Source organism: Lithobates pipiens, unplaced genomic scaffold, assembly GCF_037356315.1.
Source record: "Lithobates pipiens isolate NorthernLeopardFrog02 unplaced genomic scaffold, aLitPip1_a1.2 Scaffold_23, whole genome shotgun sequence".
Lineage (NCBI taxonomy): Eukaryota > Metazoa > Chordata > Amphibia > Anura > Ranidae > Lithobates > Lithobates pipiens.
Window position 1 is genome coordinate 228,197,407 of NW_027507785.1, and position 16,981 is coordinate 228,214,387.

Sequence of the window (16,981 nt, forward strand, 5' to 3'; positions counted from 1 at the left end):
CCATCCAAGGGGCTTATAAGGCTAGGGGCTTGCCTCCTCCAGAAGCGGTGACAGCTCATTCTACTAGGAGTGTTTCTACATCCTGGGCGGCTGCCCGTCACGTTTCTCCAGAAGTGATTTGTAAAGCGGCTTCATGGTCGTCAATCAATACATTTATGACGCACTATTGTGTAGAACCAGCGTCCTTGTCTTTGGTTAATTTTGGTTTGAATGTCTTACCTGTTGACGGTGCCAATTAAACCTTTTTTTCTTTGTCCAGCAATTGCCCACCCGGGTGTGTATGGCTAGTTATTTCCCATACGTAGGCTGCCATGGAGTCTGTCAGGAAAATGGAAAATTTATATCAAATACTCACCGTAATTTTCCTTTCCTGATTGACTCCATGGCAGCAGGAGTTCACTCCCGTTTGCTGGTGTAGGCTAAGTTGCGGAACACAGTCTCTGGCTAGAAGCAAAGATTTATGGGAGTGGGGTCCTATGAGGTATGAGAGGCGGGGATTAACCCATACGTAGGCTGCCATGGAGTCCATCAGGAAAGGAAAATTACGGTAAGTATTTGATATAAATTTTCCATTTTCTCCATGTTTTTGTGGTCCAGCACCTGGCTACAGATAGTACAAACAAACAAGTGGATAAATCATACGTGTGCATTTCAAACCAATGGGTGAATAATAATCCTCAAAAAATAGTAATAAAAAAGTTATCACACATATTTAAAAAGAAAACAATTAACGCACATGCCGATAATTGTGAGAAATTGTGAAAGTATAGTGAAAATCCATCACCTTAAAGTGATTGTAAAGGATCACCTTGTAAAACAACCCATTCAGTTTAAAACATAAATAAAGGGCAAAACATTTGTTTATAGATATAAAAAAAAAAACATAAAAGCTGGGGGAGGAGAAGCAGCAGTAAACTGAGCTTCCTAGTAAATGACTGTGCAGCAGGGGCGTGTCAGGATAAGTCTGTTCATTGGAGGAGGAGGGCACGCTGTGTTCTCAGCATAACTAGAGAACTGCCCACAATGTGCTCTTGTGCTTAGGGATTTCATATAAAGGAAGCAATACAAAGAGAACAGGAGACTTTCTCATACAAGTATATGGTACAGCAGGCACATATCAGGAATATGTAGTGTTGGGGTAACAAACGCTTTAAATGTGATCCTAGGATTTAAACAAACAAATGTTGTCTTGCCATACTCCACACGTAAAAATATGCAGCCTCTTACCAGAGCTCCTTGATCTCTATAAATAAAGAGATCAATAGCGCTTGTAAAGTAGATGAACAAACAGATGGCCATTTCAGATAATTCAGCTCTTGTTCTTCTGCCTTCATGGCACTCAATACCGCCAAATAGAATGCTAGCGCCAAACCCCAGTCATTCCACTCGTAAAAATTTGCTGTTGGAATTCGGAAAATGCAGCTAACCGACCGTGTGAAGGAGGCCTTACCTAACCTTGTTATAAACTAGTTTCTACCACAGGAGTTTGAGAGTAATGATCCAAGCATAAAGACACTTTCCAGTCAAAACTGAAAATAAAATGTGAACAGCATGTAGGGAACACAGCCTTCGTGCTCAGTACCCCAATTTTTCATCTAGGCTTTTCTATAGAACATCATTCCACCTCAGGTCCATCTGTTTAGCAATCTTTAGTTCTGGAAACCCCTGATGTGAGCTCTATTCCCAAACACACCCACTGCAGATTCGATGTCTTTCACAAAAAGACTCATATAAAACATGTCAATACTAAGAAGTTTCTCAAAGCCACCAGTGAGATTTGAACCTACCTTTGAGTGTAACTGTAGAGCTTGGACCTTGATGATGGGGACATACCCCGAAAGCTTTTCCTGAAAAATTGTATGTTAAGTACAAATAAAAAAAGTATTGCAGACAGTACTCAATTGTCTCAAGTTAAATTAAGTCCTACTTGTTGCACTTTTGATGCATTTCCATCACAATAGTGCTCCACTGTTGTCAGTGGGAAGAATTGTACCCCGTTGTTGGTGTCAGTGGGAGGAATAATGCCCCATTGTTGGTGTTAATGGGAGTAATAGTGCCTCATGTTAGTGGGAGGAACAGTGCCCTAGGGGGCAGATAAATGCAAGTGAAGGGTTCACAGTTTGGAGACCACTAGTCTAGACCCTTTATTCTGCTCAACAAATTAAACATATTTGGGATTATTTAGCAAACCAAAGCAGAGAGTAGTAATCATATGTAAAAAATCCTCATTAAACCAATAAAGGGTTCATTTTAGCAAAGTCAGAGTGATAAAGGATGACTTGCCGATAGTTTGCCATACTGTATGTTACTGAATTTACCATATTGCTTTTGTTTATTAGAGGATGACTTTTCAGTGAAACCTTTTTTTTTTTCAGGCTGACTACTTCAGTGGATGTTGTGGTTGCCATTTGTGTGATTTTTGCTATGTCATTCATCCCAGCAAGTTTTGTGTTGTATTTGATCCAAGAAAGGGTGTCCAATGCCAAGCACCTTCAGTTTGTTAGCGGAGTTACTCCAGCTGTGTACTGGTTCACAAACTTTGCATGGGACATTGTGAGTAATATATGTTTTTGTTGTTAAATTTACATACACTTCATCATTAGAATACAGGAAGAGAGATTTCTCAAAACTGTTTCTGTGAGGCCGCGTAGACACGCGGGGACTGTTCGCTCAACTTTGTCCGTCAAACAGTTTCAGCGGACAGTCCGCTCAAAATTAGCATGGACGGACTTGCCCACACACGACGAACGAACAGTTCGCTGAAACCGTGCGCGATGACGTGAACGCCACGTACGACGGGACGAAAAATACGACGTCCTATACACTGCATGCAAACTTCGGCGTGTAAATCCTTTCTGAGCATGCGCGGAACTTAGTTTGACGAACAAGCCTACACACGAGGGGACTGTTCGCTGAAACAGAGTTTCAGCGGACAGTTTTTCGGAATTTCCGAAAAACTTTGTTCAGCAGACTGTCCGCTGAAACTGTCCGCTGAAAGCCCACACACGAGCGGACTGTCCGCCGAAACACTGTTCAGCGGACAAAGTTGAGCGAACAGTCCCCGCGTGTGTACGCGGCCTCACCAAAAATGTTGTCTAGATCCTGTCATTAGGATACTGTTAATAGAGCTTTTTTTGTTCCAGGTTTCATAAATGTTGCCAACCATCAGTCACACATAGTAGATAATGTTGAATGTGCTATTGTTAGTGTTTGTTAAAAATGTACTGTGGTCATTTGTGATAGCTGATTAAATAGTGAACTCCCAGAATGGAAGAAAAAAGTGCTAAAAAGTGCTATGGTTAGTTCAAACAGTTATACCTTAATCAATAATTGATGATTCCCAGTATTATTCTAAATGTTCACAATACCATTACCGGTTTCACATCCTCATTAAAATAAGATAATCAAACCATTACTGCAGTTAGTATAATGGATAACATTTAAAACAATCAGTAAAGTGGTAATAAACCCAAAAACTATTTTTTTTTTATATTGCAGTTTACCAATTGTCAGATGTGGTGGCTGCATTATTTTCACCTGGTGATCTTGACCAGATTATCATAAGAAAATAAAGGAATAGTCTAAAAAAAATACAAATGCAGCCACCACTTTCAAGGATTTGTAAGTTGCAATATATTACATTTTTGTTTTGGGGTTTAATAACACTTTATACCTGATAGTGACAGGAATAGTTCAGTGAGAATTTTCCAAGAAAATGTCATTGGATATATGATATACAGTGTAATTTTTTTACCTATATCTACAATGCGAATATTTATGAAATATTTGGCTATAGTTAGCAAAGATTAACACTTAGCCCTTGTACACGCGGTCGGACATTCCGACAACAAAATCCATCGGATTTTGGCCAAAACTGGTGTTGCATACACACGGTCGGACAAAGTTGTCGGAAAATCCGATCGTTCAGAACGTGATGAGGTTATTTCGTTACGACGGGACTATGTTCAGGCTAGTAGCCAATAGCTTTGGTCTAGGAATTTGATCTGAGCATGCGGGGCCCTTTGTCCGATCGGAATTCTCTACAAACGATCGGACAAAGTCCGATCGGATCACGTTGTCCGAAAATTTTACAGCCCAGCGCTAAAACTTTGTCAGTCGGATATTCCGACGGAAACAGTCTGATGGAGCCCACACATGGTCGGATTATCCAACAACACGGTCCGATCGGACATTTTTTGTTGGAATGTCCTACCGTGTGTACAAGGGCTAACAGCAGAAAAAGTCATTTCTTCTACACAGCCATTAGTGGATCCTAGCATGCATGAAACACCCACTAGCTTCTTACTTTTCTTTGGATGTGAGTGGCTCATTTATAAGTGGACCTTTTATATTTTTATGCAATGTCTGGTTTAAACGGTGTGTATCCTGTTAATAGATGATTCACTTTAATAATGAATAAGGTTTTAGACCCCTTTTACACTCATTTTAGCGAACTTTATTGTTGTTTAAGCAGCGCTTTCGTCCGCTAGCGGGGCGCTTTTAACCCCAGAGAAGGGGTTAAAAATGCCCATGTTGTGGCGCTTCGGAAGCGCTGCCTATTTATTGCAATGGGCAGGGGCATTTTGCCCCAAACATGCTGCCACCCCAGTGTTGGGTTTTCACCCTCGGGCGGCATGGGAGGCAGTTTTTACAGGTGCTTTACAGGTGCTATTTCTAGCGCTAAAACACCTGAAAACTGCCTCAGTAGGAAAAGGGTCTTAAAGTGGAGCTCCACCCAAAAGGGGAAGCTCTGCTTGTTTGCTTCCTCCTCCCCCTTCCGCTGCCACATTTGGCACTTTTCCAAATTTAAAATATGGTTATCCTGTTATTTATTTATTAGAGCGTCGACAATTATTTCACTTTTACTGTATTTAGTGAAGTGATATGTTATAGTACATATTTTAAAAATAAAACGTGTTCCTGTGTCTTCAGGCAAACTATGCCATAAGTGTGGCTATGGTGGTCGTCATATTCATTGTGTTTGAAAAGAAAGCATATACATCATCCGCAAACCTACCAGCACTCATAGCGTTGCTGTTTTTCTATGGGTAAGTAATACATGTTCATGTGTTTTTACAGATATTAGAGACAGTACCTATGTGTTTACATATGCATATTTTATAAATCATAGTCTCTATAATTTTCATATAGTTCTTTCACCTGAAGTACCTGGTTGATCCTGCCAGTCACTTTTCTTGTGTTCTAAACTGACCTCACAAAGTTCAGAAGCTGATCTGCGTTTTTATGGTCCGTTTTTTTATCCTTTGGCTGGCCATTCAGAGGTATAGGACACACAGCATGTCTGTATTGGGTAATTTGTTCAGCCACCACACCCTTGACCAATCACAGCCTGCCTCTGGCACACACCCCCTTACAATCACAGCCTACCTCTTGAAAAACCCCTCTGCTCAAGCACAGCCTGCATCTTGTCTCAGGCTGAACAGCCAATGAAACCCAAGCACACAGTGTATCTGCACAGTGTCCTGTCACCCTTGCCTCTACTACCAGTATGCTTGGTCACACGGAATAACTTTTTACCTTGTAAAAAAAATGTGAGAAATATAATTTCTGAAACTAAGCAAAAGCAGTTATGGTGCCTGAATAGTTATAACTATATTAGAAAGTTACTTCTTTAAAGGCCAAGTCCACTTTTAGTAAAAAAGCAATAAATGCCCATATTTTTGCAGAAAAAAGGTGCATTTATTATTATTATTATTATTATTATTATTATTATTTTATAATTTTTTTTGCAAATGAGCATGTCAATTATTGTATAGCATCCCATTGAACCCCGAGGCATGTTTTTTTTTTTTTTACTCCCAAAGACAGGGTAGGCTAGCATTTTCCCAGGCATGAGTCCATGATTGAAAGGTAGATGATGTGTAACAATGGAGTGAAAGTCACTTTAAGTATTTTTAAAGATTTTATTCCTTTCTGCATCACATGGGAGAGAGGGATAGGAAATTCCAAAAACCCTTACTATCTTGCAGACAAATGATTAACTAACAAGTTCCATCTACAAACCTCAGTACAGTCAACAAGGGCTTTTAAGCTGAAACCCGCAACCTGTACCTTTTTTCAGAGAAAGCAGCACTTTCACTAGCAACCACAGCCCCAGTGAACCTCTTGATGCTTTCCCAGGCTCTCTGTTAATTCCTTGTCTTCAAAATCCCCAGCTGCAGACTTACCTCTGGTATTCCATCCCAGGCATCATTTCTCCTTTCAGACTCCTGTAGTCTGCGGGGCTCCCTTATTCCAGGACCTTTAGCTGCTGGACTGCACTAAACAGGCAGGTTCTTCTGCTTTCAGGCATTTGCACCATGCACGTGCAAAAGCCTCCTACGCCCCAGGCCTAATCACAGAGCTGCATATCACACACCCTGCCCAGGACACAGCCCTGGGAAAGAAGGCACTCACAAGGTATACCCTAAATATTTGTGTTTTCTCCAGCATGTACCAGAGGCAATGAACCTCCTACTGGCTGGCCAGGCGAACATAAATATTCATAACTCTTAATTACTGTTGCATCTCACTCTATCATTACACCAGTGAAACCTACTAGTAACAGAAAGAGACAATAACAACACTGAGCTTAGGGGAAAAACCAAATGAGCAAATAGACTATAAAAAAGTTTACTCTGTCTACCACCCAGAAAGACTATATTTAGATAATTCAGGCAGGATGGCTACAACTGCAATGCCATGCTTCCTGCAGACTCTTCCTCTAGCTCCCTGTCTGTACCAGGGTACGAACTTCCAGTTACAGAGTATAGGTTGATGAATTATGATTTTGGTGATCACTGAATTTGTATTCCGTTAAGAACTACTAGTTCATCTGTTTGGTGCAGGAGGGCTGCAGGTGTTGCACTATGTTGGGATACCATGTGCCATTCCCACTGCTGTAGTATAGTGTTAAACCACGCGTAGTGTTCAGAAATATAAAGCAGCCATCACTACAAGAGACAACTTGTGCAATAAAAGGGTATAAATAGTGCAGCGCTAAAAAGATAAATCATACAAATATGAATTAATATAAATCATAAAGTGAAAAAAAATCTGCAATTGAATGTATCGAAAAACTCATGAGCTCATAAACAGTTCATATTTCAAAGGAAAGTCCAATATTTGTGTTTCAAATATTAATGTTCAATCAACTCAGATGATGTCTGACGGAGACGAAATGCGTCAGTTCTACTGTCCTGTCTTTGCCATTAAATTTGACTTTCTATACTTTTGATGTTTTACTGAAATGTGAGTGATTTACCTTTTTTTTAAAATGAATTTTATATACGGTTTTACACTATGTTGAGTTTATGAGCTTATGAGTTTTTCTATATATTCAGTTGTATAATTTATTTCCCCTTATGATTCATATTAATTCATATTTGTATGGTTTATGTTTTTATCGCTGCTCTGTTTATACCCTTTTATTCTCACTACTGTGCAGTGCATCAGAAAGCCAGTCCAAGATACAATTGCAGCTCCCTCAATAAAAGCCATGGATTCAAAGAGATTGATAACATATTTTGAAATTTCAAGAGTATATATGAGATTTTAGTGATTAGGTTTATATCTACATTAATCTTTTTTATTTTAAATATATATCCAAACTTGTTTGAAAACAGCTAATATAAAAGATATCATTCCTTGTCTATAAATGTCCTCTAGATAGAGCTGTTGTACACTCTTATCTCAGTTTTTTTGTTTTTTTTATGTTCACAAACTGACTTTTTACAGTACTTGACCTACAATAACCATAAAATAAAGGAATTAATAGTATGATCACAATAGAAATCAATATATTGACATGTTTACGGTAGCTGTTACTGTCTGCCACCATCCAATTTTTTCACTACACAAATATAATACTAAACTATGGTTTTAAATCCAACCTTTTGTTTTTTACCCCAATGCATTATCTGCATTAAGATAACAAAAAGCACAGGTACCTAATCTGCCCCCTGTCCCTAAACACTTACCTGCCTGAATCACTTATCCAGAGCTGTCCTGGCTGCAGCACTGGTCCTCTCACTTCCTGCTTTCACAAGAGACACTGAGTGCAGTGGGAATCACAAACATTTGTGAGGAGGATCGGGGCTGCTCTGTGCAATATCTTTGCAATATCGTATAAGTAAAACATCTTTTTTATTTTAATTAAAAATCAATAACTTTCTCTATTACTTTAACATACATATACTAAATAGAACTGTACACAACTTAAAGCTGAACTTAATTAATTTCAGCAACCTTTGGTTCTGTGCATGTGCACAAAAACTGTAGGCTGCTAGAGTGATCATAGAAACTGTTGACATTTGTGCGCATGCTCAGAAAGTCCCAGCCATCACATACGCAAAAGCAAAAGCAGTCTTTGCCAGGTCTCAAATACCCAGCATGGGTAAAAAAATTTAAGATGGTGAAGCAGAAGAGGGGTGGGAGGAGGGGATTAATTCGGCTGTGGGGTTCCACTTTTAAGCTGAACTCTAGCCTTACCCTTAGTTTCGCACAACGGCAGACTCTCCTGTACTGAAATTGCTTACTTATTTCATTGCATAATCTGAGCGTCTTACAAAGTACATTAGCAGCTGCAGCATCATCTAGTGTCTTGGCCTACCATTTTCGTTCATTGGGTTTAAGTTCTCATCATCACATGCAGGCATTACCTAAGAAAGTAAGCATGCATTACAGTCTTCCCTTGGATTATCCACTCCCCAAACAGACATCCACTCAGATGGGTATTTTGATATTTGCATGATGCCTCCCAAGCACCATCCTACTGCTTGCATCAGGGCTGGAGGTTCTTAAGAGGAATCCTGGCGTAAGGTGTTTTCACGAGCTTTGTGCAACACCTTGCTGTACCCTTCCACCAGCCATGATCTAAATGCATTACATAGTGATGTAACTAGGTCTAAAATAAGGCATGTGATGCAACAGAAAGGTATTATGTAAAAATGTAATTAGCGTGTTGATGGGGTAAAGGGGAACCAGGAAAAGCAAAATATAAGCAGAGTAAATTTCAGCTTTAACATACATTATACGTTAAATTGGCACAAATATTTGTAGTAGCTATGGTTTGAATGGAGATTGCTGCATTGTCATTTTTGCTCTTGCTTAGTAAGTGCAATAGTCAAACCACAATTCAGTAGTCAGCCTATGTTTACCCTTTAAAACTATGAATGATTATTTTCAGATGGGCTGTAATTCCTATGATGTATCCAGCATCATATTTCTTCAATGTGCCAAGCACGGCCTATGTTGCATTATCTTGTATGAATCTCTTCATTGGCATAAACAGTAGCGCCATTACTTTCATCCTTGATCTCTTTGAAAATAACAGGGTGAGTAAAATCTGCTGCAAACTATATGCTTGGATATACCATGCAGAGAGCATTATTGATTAGTAGTTTCCCATTGTTATGCTTGACTTTCACTACAGCTATTAGAACGTATCCAAAGGCATTTGTTTTTTGTTATGGAAATGGTGACCACTGCTCCCAGAACAAGAATAGAGGGAAAATTGTTTAATGGAAACAACTGCTCTGGTGACAACTGCCCACAAGGGTATATCATTAATGCCTGTACACACTATGGGAAAATTGGGCGATCAAACAGATGGTTTTCCTCAGTGTTTTACAGCAAGTCGGAACTGAGGATAGAAATAATGTACAAAAATTCTCGTACGACAAAGGCTTTTTTTTTCTTATTAGTTGTTTTTGTCTTTCAAATCTGATATTTCTCATACGAAAATCGTTTGAAAATGGTACACATTAAACGAAAATCATTCATTCTGTTCCTGTGCGAGAAATGTTTTGGAGTTTGTCCCTTCAGAAATTTGCATCTGGAAGGTCGGAATCGGCTGTCAAAATTTGTGTACACACTATCAGAAAATCGTACGATCATTCCTTGGATGACAATGTTCGCCCAATTTTCTTATAGTGTGTATAGTGTGTTTCCTTTTGTGTTTACAGGATGGGAAGGGAAGAGGAATCTTCCTGATGAGTACAGATTTGGGGGAAAAAAAACCTAAGGCAGATTTGAACCATTCCCTATTCAATCCAAAATATTACCATACACTGAATGAACTTGGCAGGAACCTAATAAACTTGCTGAAATTCACTCAGTGGGTGGCTATGTCAGGCCTGTTCCAACTGACAAAAGTTGACTGCCTGCTGTAAAAGTTTTGGATGAACCCATCAGATGCAGCTAATGTTCGGGAGCTGTCATGGCCAGCTTTAGCTCATAGCTGCTATTGACCCCCAAGGATGGTGCCACCACTTCTCATGTTGGGTAAAAAAATAAATTCTGAGGTTTTCAGGGATTGATATGATTGTACAAACCTAAGATGGCTTACATGAAGCTATAAAGCTAGAGCTTTGTAAAGCTGAACATACAGCGCATACAACCTCTAAAATCTTCTTTAGGTTTTGAAGGTATTCAATCAAGAGAATGAATAGAATGATTGTGGGCTCTTACTCAAGAGAGCATTTTAGACTATCTAGATGTTGATGTAGACATGCTTACAGTGCTCATAGAAAGGTATATGGACACTGAATATACATAAGAATGCTGCCTGCAGTCACTCAGGTATATTCAACACTTACTGAGTCCATGATTTTTTTTTTTCTCTTGGACACCATTGAACACAGAAGTCTCTATGGTGAATATAATAATAGAAGAAGTGTTCAAGTGGTTTGGGGCATACTTTGCAGATTACATTATGCAACAGGAGGCAGCAAAAAAAAACATTTTTGCATTATTAATCAGTATGGGCAATATTGTCATAAATCATGTGATGTGGTTGTTAGTCTACTGGCAAAGTGGTGTTTCGATTTATTATCATTTTTTTTTCTTGTAGTCTCTGCTAAAATTCAATGAGAGGCTGAAGGACTTACTTTTAGTCTTCCCACACTTCTGCCTTGGTCGAGGTCTTATTGACTTGGCTATGAATCAAGCTGTGACTGACGTGTATGCTCGATTTGGTGAGTGTGAAGCAGATTTGTTTTATTTCACTTGTCCACATTTACAGTGTCTGGGTTTTAAGGTTCCTGGTAGTGTTTATAAAACTAGCTGCATGTAAAAGGAAATGGGCTTGTGCTTACATTTCTATACAAATATATAGATTTTCCATCAGTTTATCTCTTTGAAAATATTGGAGATAAAGATGATTACATTGTAGGAAAAATGTGTTTATTAATACTGGAGTAAATTTGGCATACATTACCAACTGCCACTGTGTGACATCTTTTGCATATAAATACAATGAGAAATAATGCCTTTTTTTCAGTGAGAACATCAGAGACGCATATATGCATTGTCTTAGCATTAGGGTCCATCCTCAGTGCTGCCACATGGCACTGTCATAAAAAAGGTTCAGCCACTAACTGAACTGATTAACAGGGTATCCCTAATGGCTTCCCTAACAAAAACAGGAAGCATTTGTACCATTTTAGTTTTTGGTCAGCAGCCAGCCTTTTTACACAACAGTAGGATCTTACATCAGACAGAGTGAGAGACAGCTCTGAGCATCATTAAGCACACATATAAAAGGCCTGTGGTCAGCCAAGTCTAATAATTAGGTTTGGACAGTATAGGGTTTGAGGTAGTGGACCTTGGGACTTTAATGGTGTTGTGAAGAGAGTTTAGAAATCATCAATTTCTCAACATAATTAAATAAAATACAACATTTTTATTACAAGCATTTGTTTAAAAAGGCAAACATGAGATGCACATTAATTTTATTAAAAAAAAAAAAAAATTATTCCCAGAAACTCAATGCATAGATAATACCACTTTTTCAACATGTTTCGCTCATTGGAGCTTCTTCAGGAGACTCTGGATGTGGCATCTAATATGCTATAAATCATAAAGAATATACTAATTATTAAACACTCATGTTGTATAAATTGATATTAATCTACATAAATGTTTCATTCCAAAATCAAGATTCAAATATCAAAAAGGAAAAATATGTATATATAAATGTTATCAAAATATATTTAATCTTTATAATAATTTCAATAATAAATGTTATATAAAAAAAAATGTTATCAATGAATCTTACCTAAAACATGTCTCAAATATATCTAAGACCCAGATAGAAATCCTCAAAGTGCATCAAGAATAACGTTTGTTATAGGCTCGCCTTTTTTCACATATCAAGTCCCTTCAAAATTTGCAGAGAAAAAATTTCTGTTTAGAAAAAAACACACAGGGGTATATACACTTGTAGAAACAAATTAGCAAAAAAGAATATATGTATATATATTTTAGCATTATTTTATATGCTTGCAAAAAATACTGGTAATCTTGAAAGGAAAAGGGTTACCTGCAATCAGTATATTAGAATCAATATATATTTTCAAATTCCATCCTTAGTGATAACAGGAGCATTCACTCTGGTGATAAGGATGTAAACAAATGGGGAGGGTAATAACCGCCCAAACAAGGGTTATTATGACCTCAGATTTAATAAAATGAGGCCAGATATAAAGAAGCCATATGTTATTATTCTAAAAAAAATAGAAGAAACACCTACAGAGATAGCCAAAAATGAAGGAAAGGACATCAGAAAGCATCCGTGCTGTTCAAATAAAGTTTAGCCCAGACCTTAAATAGAGGCAGCTGAGCACTGAAGTTAAATAAAGAGAAAATCAAGCTTACCGAGTGTGGAACTCGTCAATGGGCAGGAACAGATGTAGCAGCGCTGCTTAATCTGTTGGTGGCCATCAGAGAATGACGGGGATAATCCCCGTATTTATCTATTTCTCCGGCGCGGCAGCGTCTGATATCACTGCCGCGCCACAGTCGTAAAGGATTACCATTGCGCATGCGCCATAGATGAGATGTCGGCGCAGTAAATGATGCAAATTCATACACTTCAGAAGTGGCCATCTTGAGTGATCCTATGCCCACAGAAGTGGAAAAGGGGATAAAGCCACACTGCAAAGTGGGTACAGGATGAATACATCCAACCTGATCCTGCCAAAGCAGAGTGGGTATAAAGGGCTTGTAAATGGGAAACAAAAAACAATGGGCAGTTGCAAATGATTCACTAGTTAAGGGCACAGATAATTCGGAACATTGATTAAGAACCAAGATTAAAGGTGCCCTATGTGTCCATGCAAATTTGAATAAAAGGACCTGGAAGGAAAAAAGGGAGGCCATATTAATCATAAAAACAAATTGTATAATTAATACAGATATGCATAATAAAAGCTATTCACCACAAGGCGGTGCTCATAGACATAATTTGCCTGGTATGAGAGTAGCTCCTTTATATGAAGGTTATTTGTATTCTTAAAGAGGAGCTGCACAAAAAAAAAAAATATTAAAAGCCAGCAGCTACTAATATTGCAGCTGCTGACTTTTAATAATATCACACTTACCTGTCCCAGGTTCCAGCGATGTCGGCGGCAGATGACGAGCGATCGCTCGTCTCGCTGCAGCCACCGCCACCATCCTCTGTCAGGGAATCGGGAAGTGAAGCAAGAGGGCTTCACTGCCCGGTTCCCTACTGCGCATGCGCGAGTCGCGCTGCGCTGGTTCCCCGCTGTGTCTCTGGGAACTGTGTGTTTCCCAGAACACAACGGGGGGGGGGGGCGGAGCCATGCGGCGGTGGGCGGAGCCATGCGGCGGTCTGGCCGGAAGTGGGTGCAGTTACCTGGATTATCCAGGTAACTGCACCCCCCTCCCCCCCGAAAGGTGCCGATTGTGGCACCGGAGGGGGAGAGGGATAATACTAGCGGAACTTCCCCTTTAGGGTGAAGAACCGCTTTAAGTGTTTTATCTTTAAAATAATAGTTATTTGGAATCATTGTATAAAACTATACTGTATGTAAGTACTTCAAATTGTTGCTTGATGCCCTTGGTGGTTTATGCTTGTCATGATCAGAGGTCACTGATTTGTAAGAAAACATGTTAAAAAAAAATCATAGATTAGAAGGCTGCTGTGTCACTGGTGATAAGAGGGTGTAGGGGGAACTAAGCTATTAAATTACCGGTGGAAGGACGGAGTTGTGCTGCGGAGTCACTGCTGGAATGGGAGAGCTGAGCTGCTGGGAGAGTGACTTTAACAACTTAGTTGACATACAAATAAAAGACTAAGTAACAGGTCACTGTTATACAAATTGTGACATTTTTGGTGCTAAAAAATACAATAGAATGTTTTACCTAAATCTAATAATTTATGTCCAATCTTATGTGCATGAAATGTTGTATCTTTGCTTTGTTTTATACTTCCTCACACAGTTTAATAAAAAAAATGCTGTACTGTGTTCATCGTTAATTATAGAGTCACTGAATACTAAGGCTTGGCATCTAGCCTCTCTTACAGTACAGGACACCAAGAAACATACAGTCGCTTATTTGTATCCAGAGCACAGCGTAATTTGTAATTAATTTATTGAACTGAATTAAATATGAATTGTTTGAATGAATTAAGGTTCATTAGGAATATTAAGAAGAGAAAACCACCTTGCGTCAGAAGTATTGTGTTTGTCAAGTGTTTATAGAAGAGAATTTTGTTAGTACACCTGCTGTACTATGATGAATGAATTGTGGAAGGTGTACAGACTTAGTAGCTTAATAATGAACAAAACAAAGCAATTATACATGCTATAGGTAATCTCTGTCAGAAAGCCCAGGAAGCTCTGTGTCGTCTTATTTCTTTGCTGTGTCTTGCAGGTGAGGAGCACATTACAAACCCTTTCCAGTGGGATTTTCTGGGGAAAAACATATTTGCAATGGCAGTTGAAGGAATTGTATACTTTGCTTTAAATCTTCTCATTCAGAACCGCTTCTTTTTTACTGCATGGTAAGCATCCTCAAAATGTACAATATTTATTATATTGATATAATGACCGATAAATGAGTCTGAATGTCACACCACTTCCTCAAACTCAATCTTTCCAAAACCAAGCTCATAATATATATTTCCTCCCCCTGACCCTGACTTCTCTGTTAAGATCAGTGGTACAACCATCAACCTGTCCCCCCATGCCAGGGTTCTCCGCAACATCTCCAAAATAGGCCCCTTCCTAACCAATGATATGACAAACCTTCTAATTCACTCTGGCCATCTCTCACCTCGACTACTGCAACTTCCTCCTCATTGGATTACCTTTACATAGGCTATCTCTTCTTTAACCACTTAAAGACCAATCCTCTTTCTGAGATTTTGTGTTTACAAGTTAAAAACAATTTTTGTTTTTTTTTTGCTAGAAAGTCACCCCCAAACATATTTTTTTTTCTAACACCCTAGAGAATAAAATGGTGATTGTTGCAATACTTTGCCACAACGTATTTGCTTAGTGGTCTTACAAGTGCATTTTTTTGGGGAACAAATTCACTTTTTTTAAATAAAAAATAATTAAAGTTAAAGTTAGCCCATTTTTTTTTTATATTGTGAAAGATAAGGTTACACTAAGTAAATTGATACCCAACATGTCATGCTTCAAAGTTGCACCCGCTCGTGGAATGGCGACAAACTTTTACTCTTAAAAATCTCATAGGTGATAATTAAAAAAAATTCTACAGGTTACATGTTTTGAGTTATTGAGGAGGTCTAGGGTGAGAATTATTGCTCTCACTCTAACAATCGCGGTGATACCTCACATGTGTGATTTGAACACAGTTCTCATATGTGGGCGCTGCTGACGTATGCGTTCGCTTCTGCACGCAAGCTTCTTATTTATTTTACCTTTTATTTTTAATTTTTACACTGTTCTTTAACAATTTGCCGACCGCCACACGCCGATATACGTCGGCAGAAGGGCTTGTACAGGCAGAATCACGTACCCGTACATGGCCCTTTAAGAGGTGGCCCTTTAAGAGGGATACCCCGCGATTGCCTCACGGGAAAGAAGAAATGGGAGGTGCTAATGTAAACAAGCATCTCCCCGCTTTGCCTAGTGACAGTGTCACTGATCTCTGCTCCCTGTGATCGGAGCAGAGGTCAGTGATGTGTCACACACAGCCATGCCCCCCCAACAGTTAGAAACACACCCCAGGACACACTTAACCCCTACACTGCCATCTAGTGGTTAACCCCTTCACTGCCAGTGTCATTTACACAGGAATGGGTGCATCTGTATAGCACTGATTGCTGTATAAATGACAATGGTCCCAAAAATGTGTCAAAAATATCCAATGTGTCCGTCATAATGTGGCAGTCACGATAAAAATCGCTGCGAGCTGCCATTTAAAAAAAAAATTATTAATAAAAATGACAAAACTATCCCCTATTTTGTAAATTCTATAACTTTTGCGCAATCCAATCAATAATCGCTTATTGCAATTTTTTTTAACAAAAATATGTAGAAGAATACGTATCGGCCTAAACTGAGGAAAAAAATAGTTTTCTTATATAATTTATATAATGCGTTTTTTTCAAAATTCTCCCTCTTTTTTTGTTTATAGAGCAAAAAATAAAAACCGCAGGGGTGATCAAATACCACCAAAAGAAAGATCTATTTGTAGGAAAAAAGGTTGTCAATTTTGTTTGGGAGCCACATCGCACGTCTGCGCAATTGTCAGTTAAAGCGACGCAGTGCCGAATCCCAAAAAGTGCTCTGGTCGGGAAGGGGGTAAATTCTTCCGGGGCTGAACAAAAAAAATTGTGTCACTTTTATTCCTATTACAAGGACTGTAAACATCCCTTGTAATAGAAAAAAAAAGCATGACAGGACCTCTTAAATATGAGATCTGGGGTCAAAAAGACACACTAAAAATGCTCATCCACCTTACCAACTGTTCGATGTCTGCTACTCCTCTCTGCCAATCCCTTCATAGGCTGCCACTCACCCAACAAATTAAATTCAAAATACTGACAACAACTTACAAAGCCATCCACAACGCCTCCAGCTACATCACTAACCTAGCCTTAAAATACCAACCAAATTGTTCCCTTCATTCCTACCAAGACCTCCTGCTCTCTAGTTCCCTTGTCACCTCCTCCCATGCTCATCTCCAGGACTTCTCATGAGCC

The 16,981-nt window shown here is 38.9% G+C and overlaps 1 protein-coding gene across 2 annotated transcripts in view; it reads left to right on the forward strand.

Moving 5' to 3' along the window:
• Positions 1-16,981, forward strand: part of ABCA4 (ATP binding cassette subfamily A member 4) — a 442,076-nt gene that overhangs the window by 354,433 nt on the left and 70,662 nt on the right. For both annotated transcript variants that reach the window (XM_077452886.1, XM_077452887.1), the window contains 5 exons: positions 2,376-2,553; positions 4,933-5,048; positions 9,188-9,335; positions 10,853-10,976; positions 14,680-14,809. In XM_077452886.1, coding sequence (XP_077309012.1) covers positions 2,376-2,553; positions 4,933-5,048; positions 9,188-9,335; positions 10,853-10,976; positions 14,680-14,809 — 696 coding nt within the window. The remainder of the gene's footprint in view (positions 1-2,375; positions 2,554-4,932; positions 5,049-9,187; positions 9,336-10,852; positions 10,977-14,679; positions 14,810-16,981) is intronic.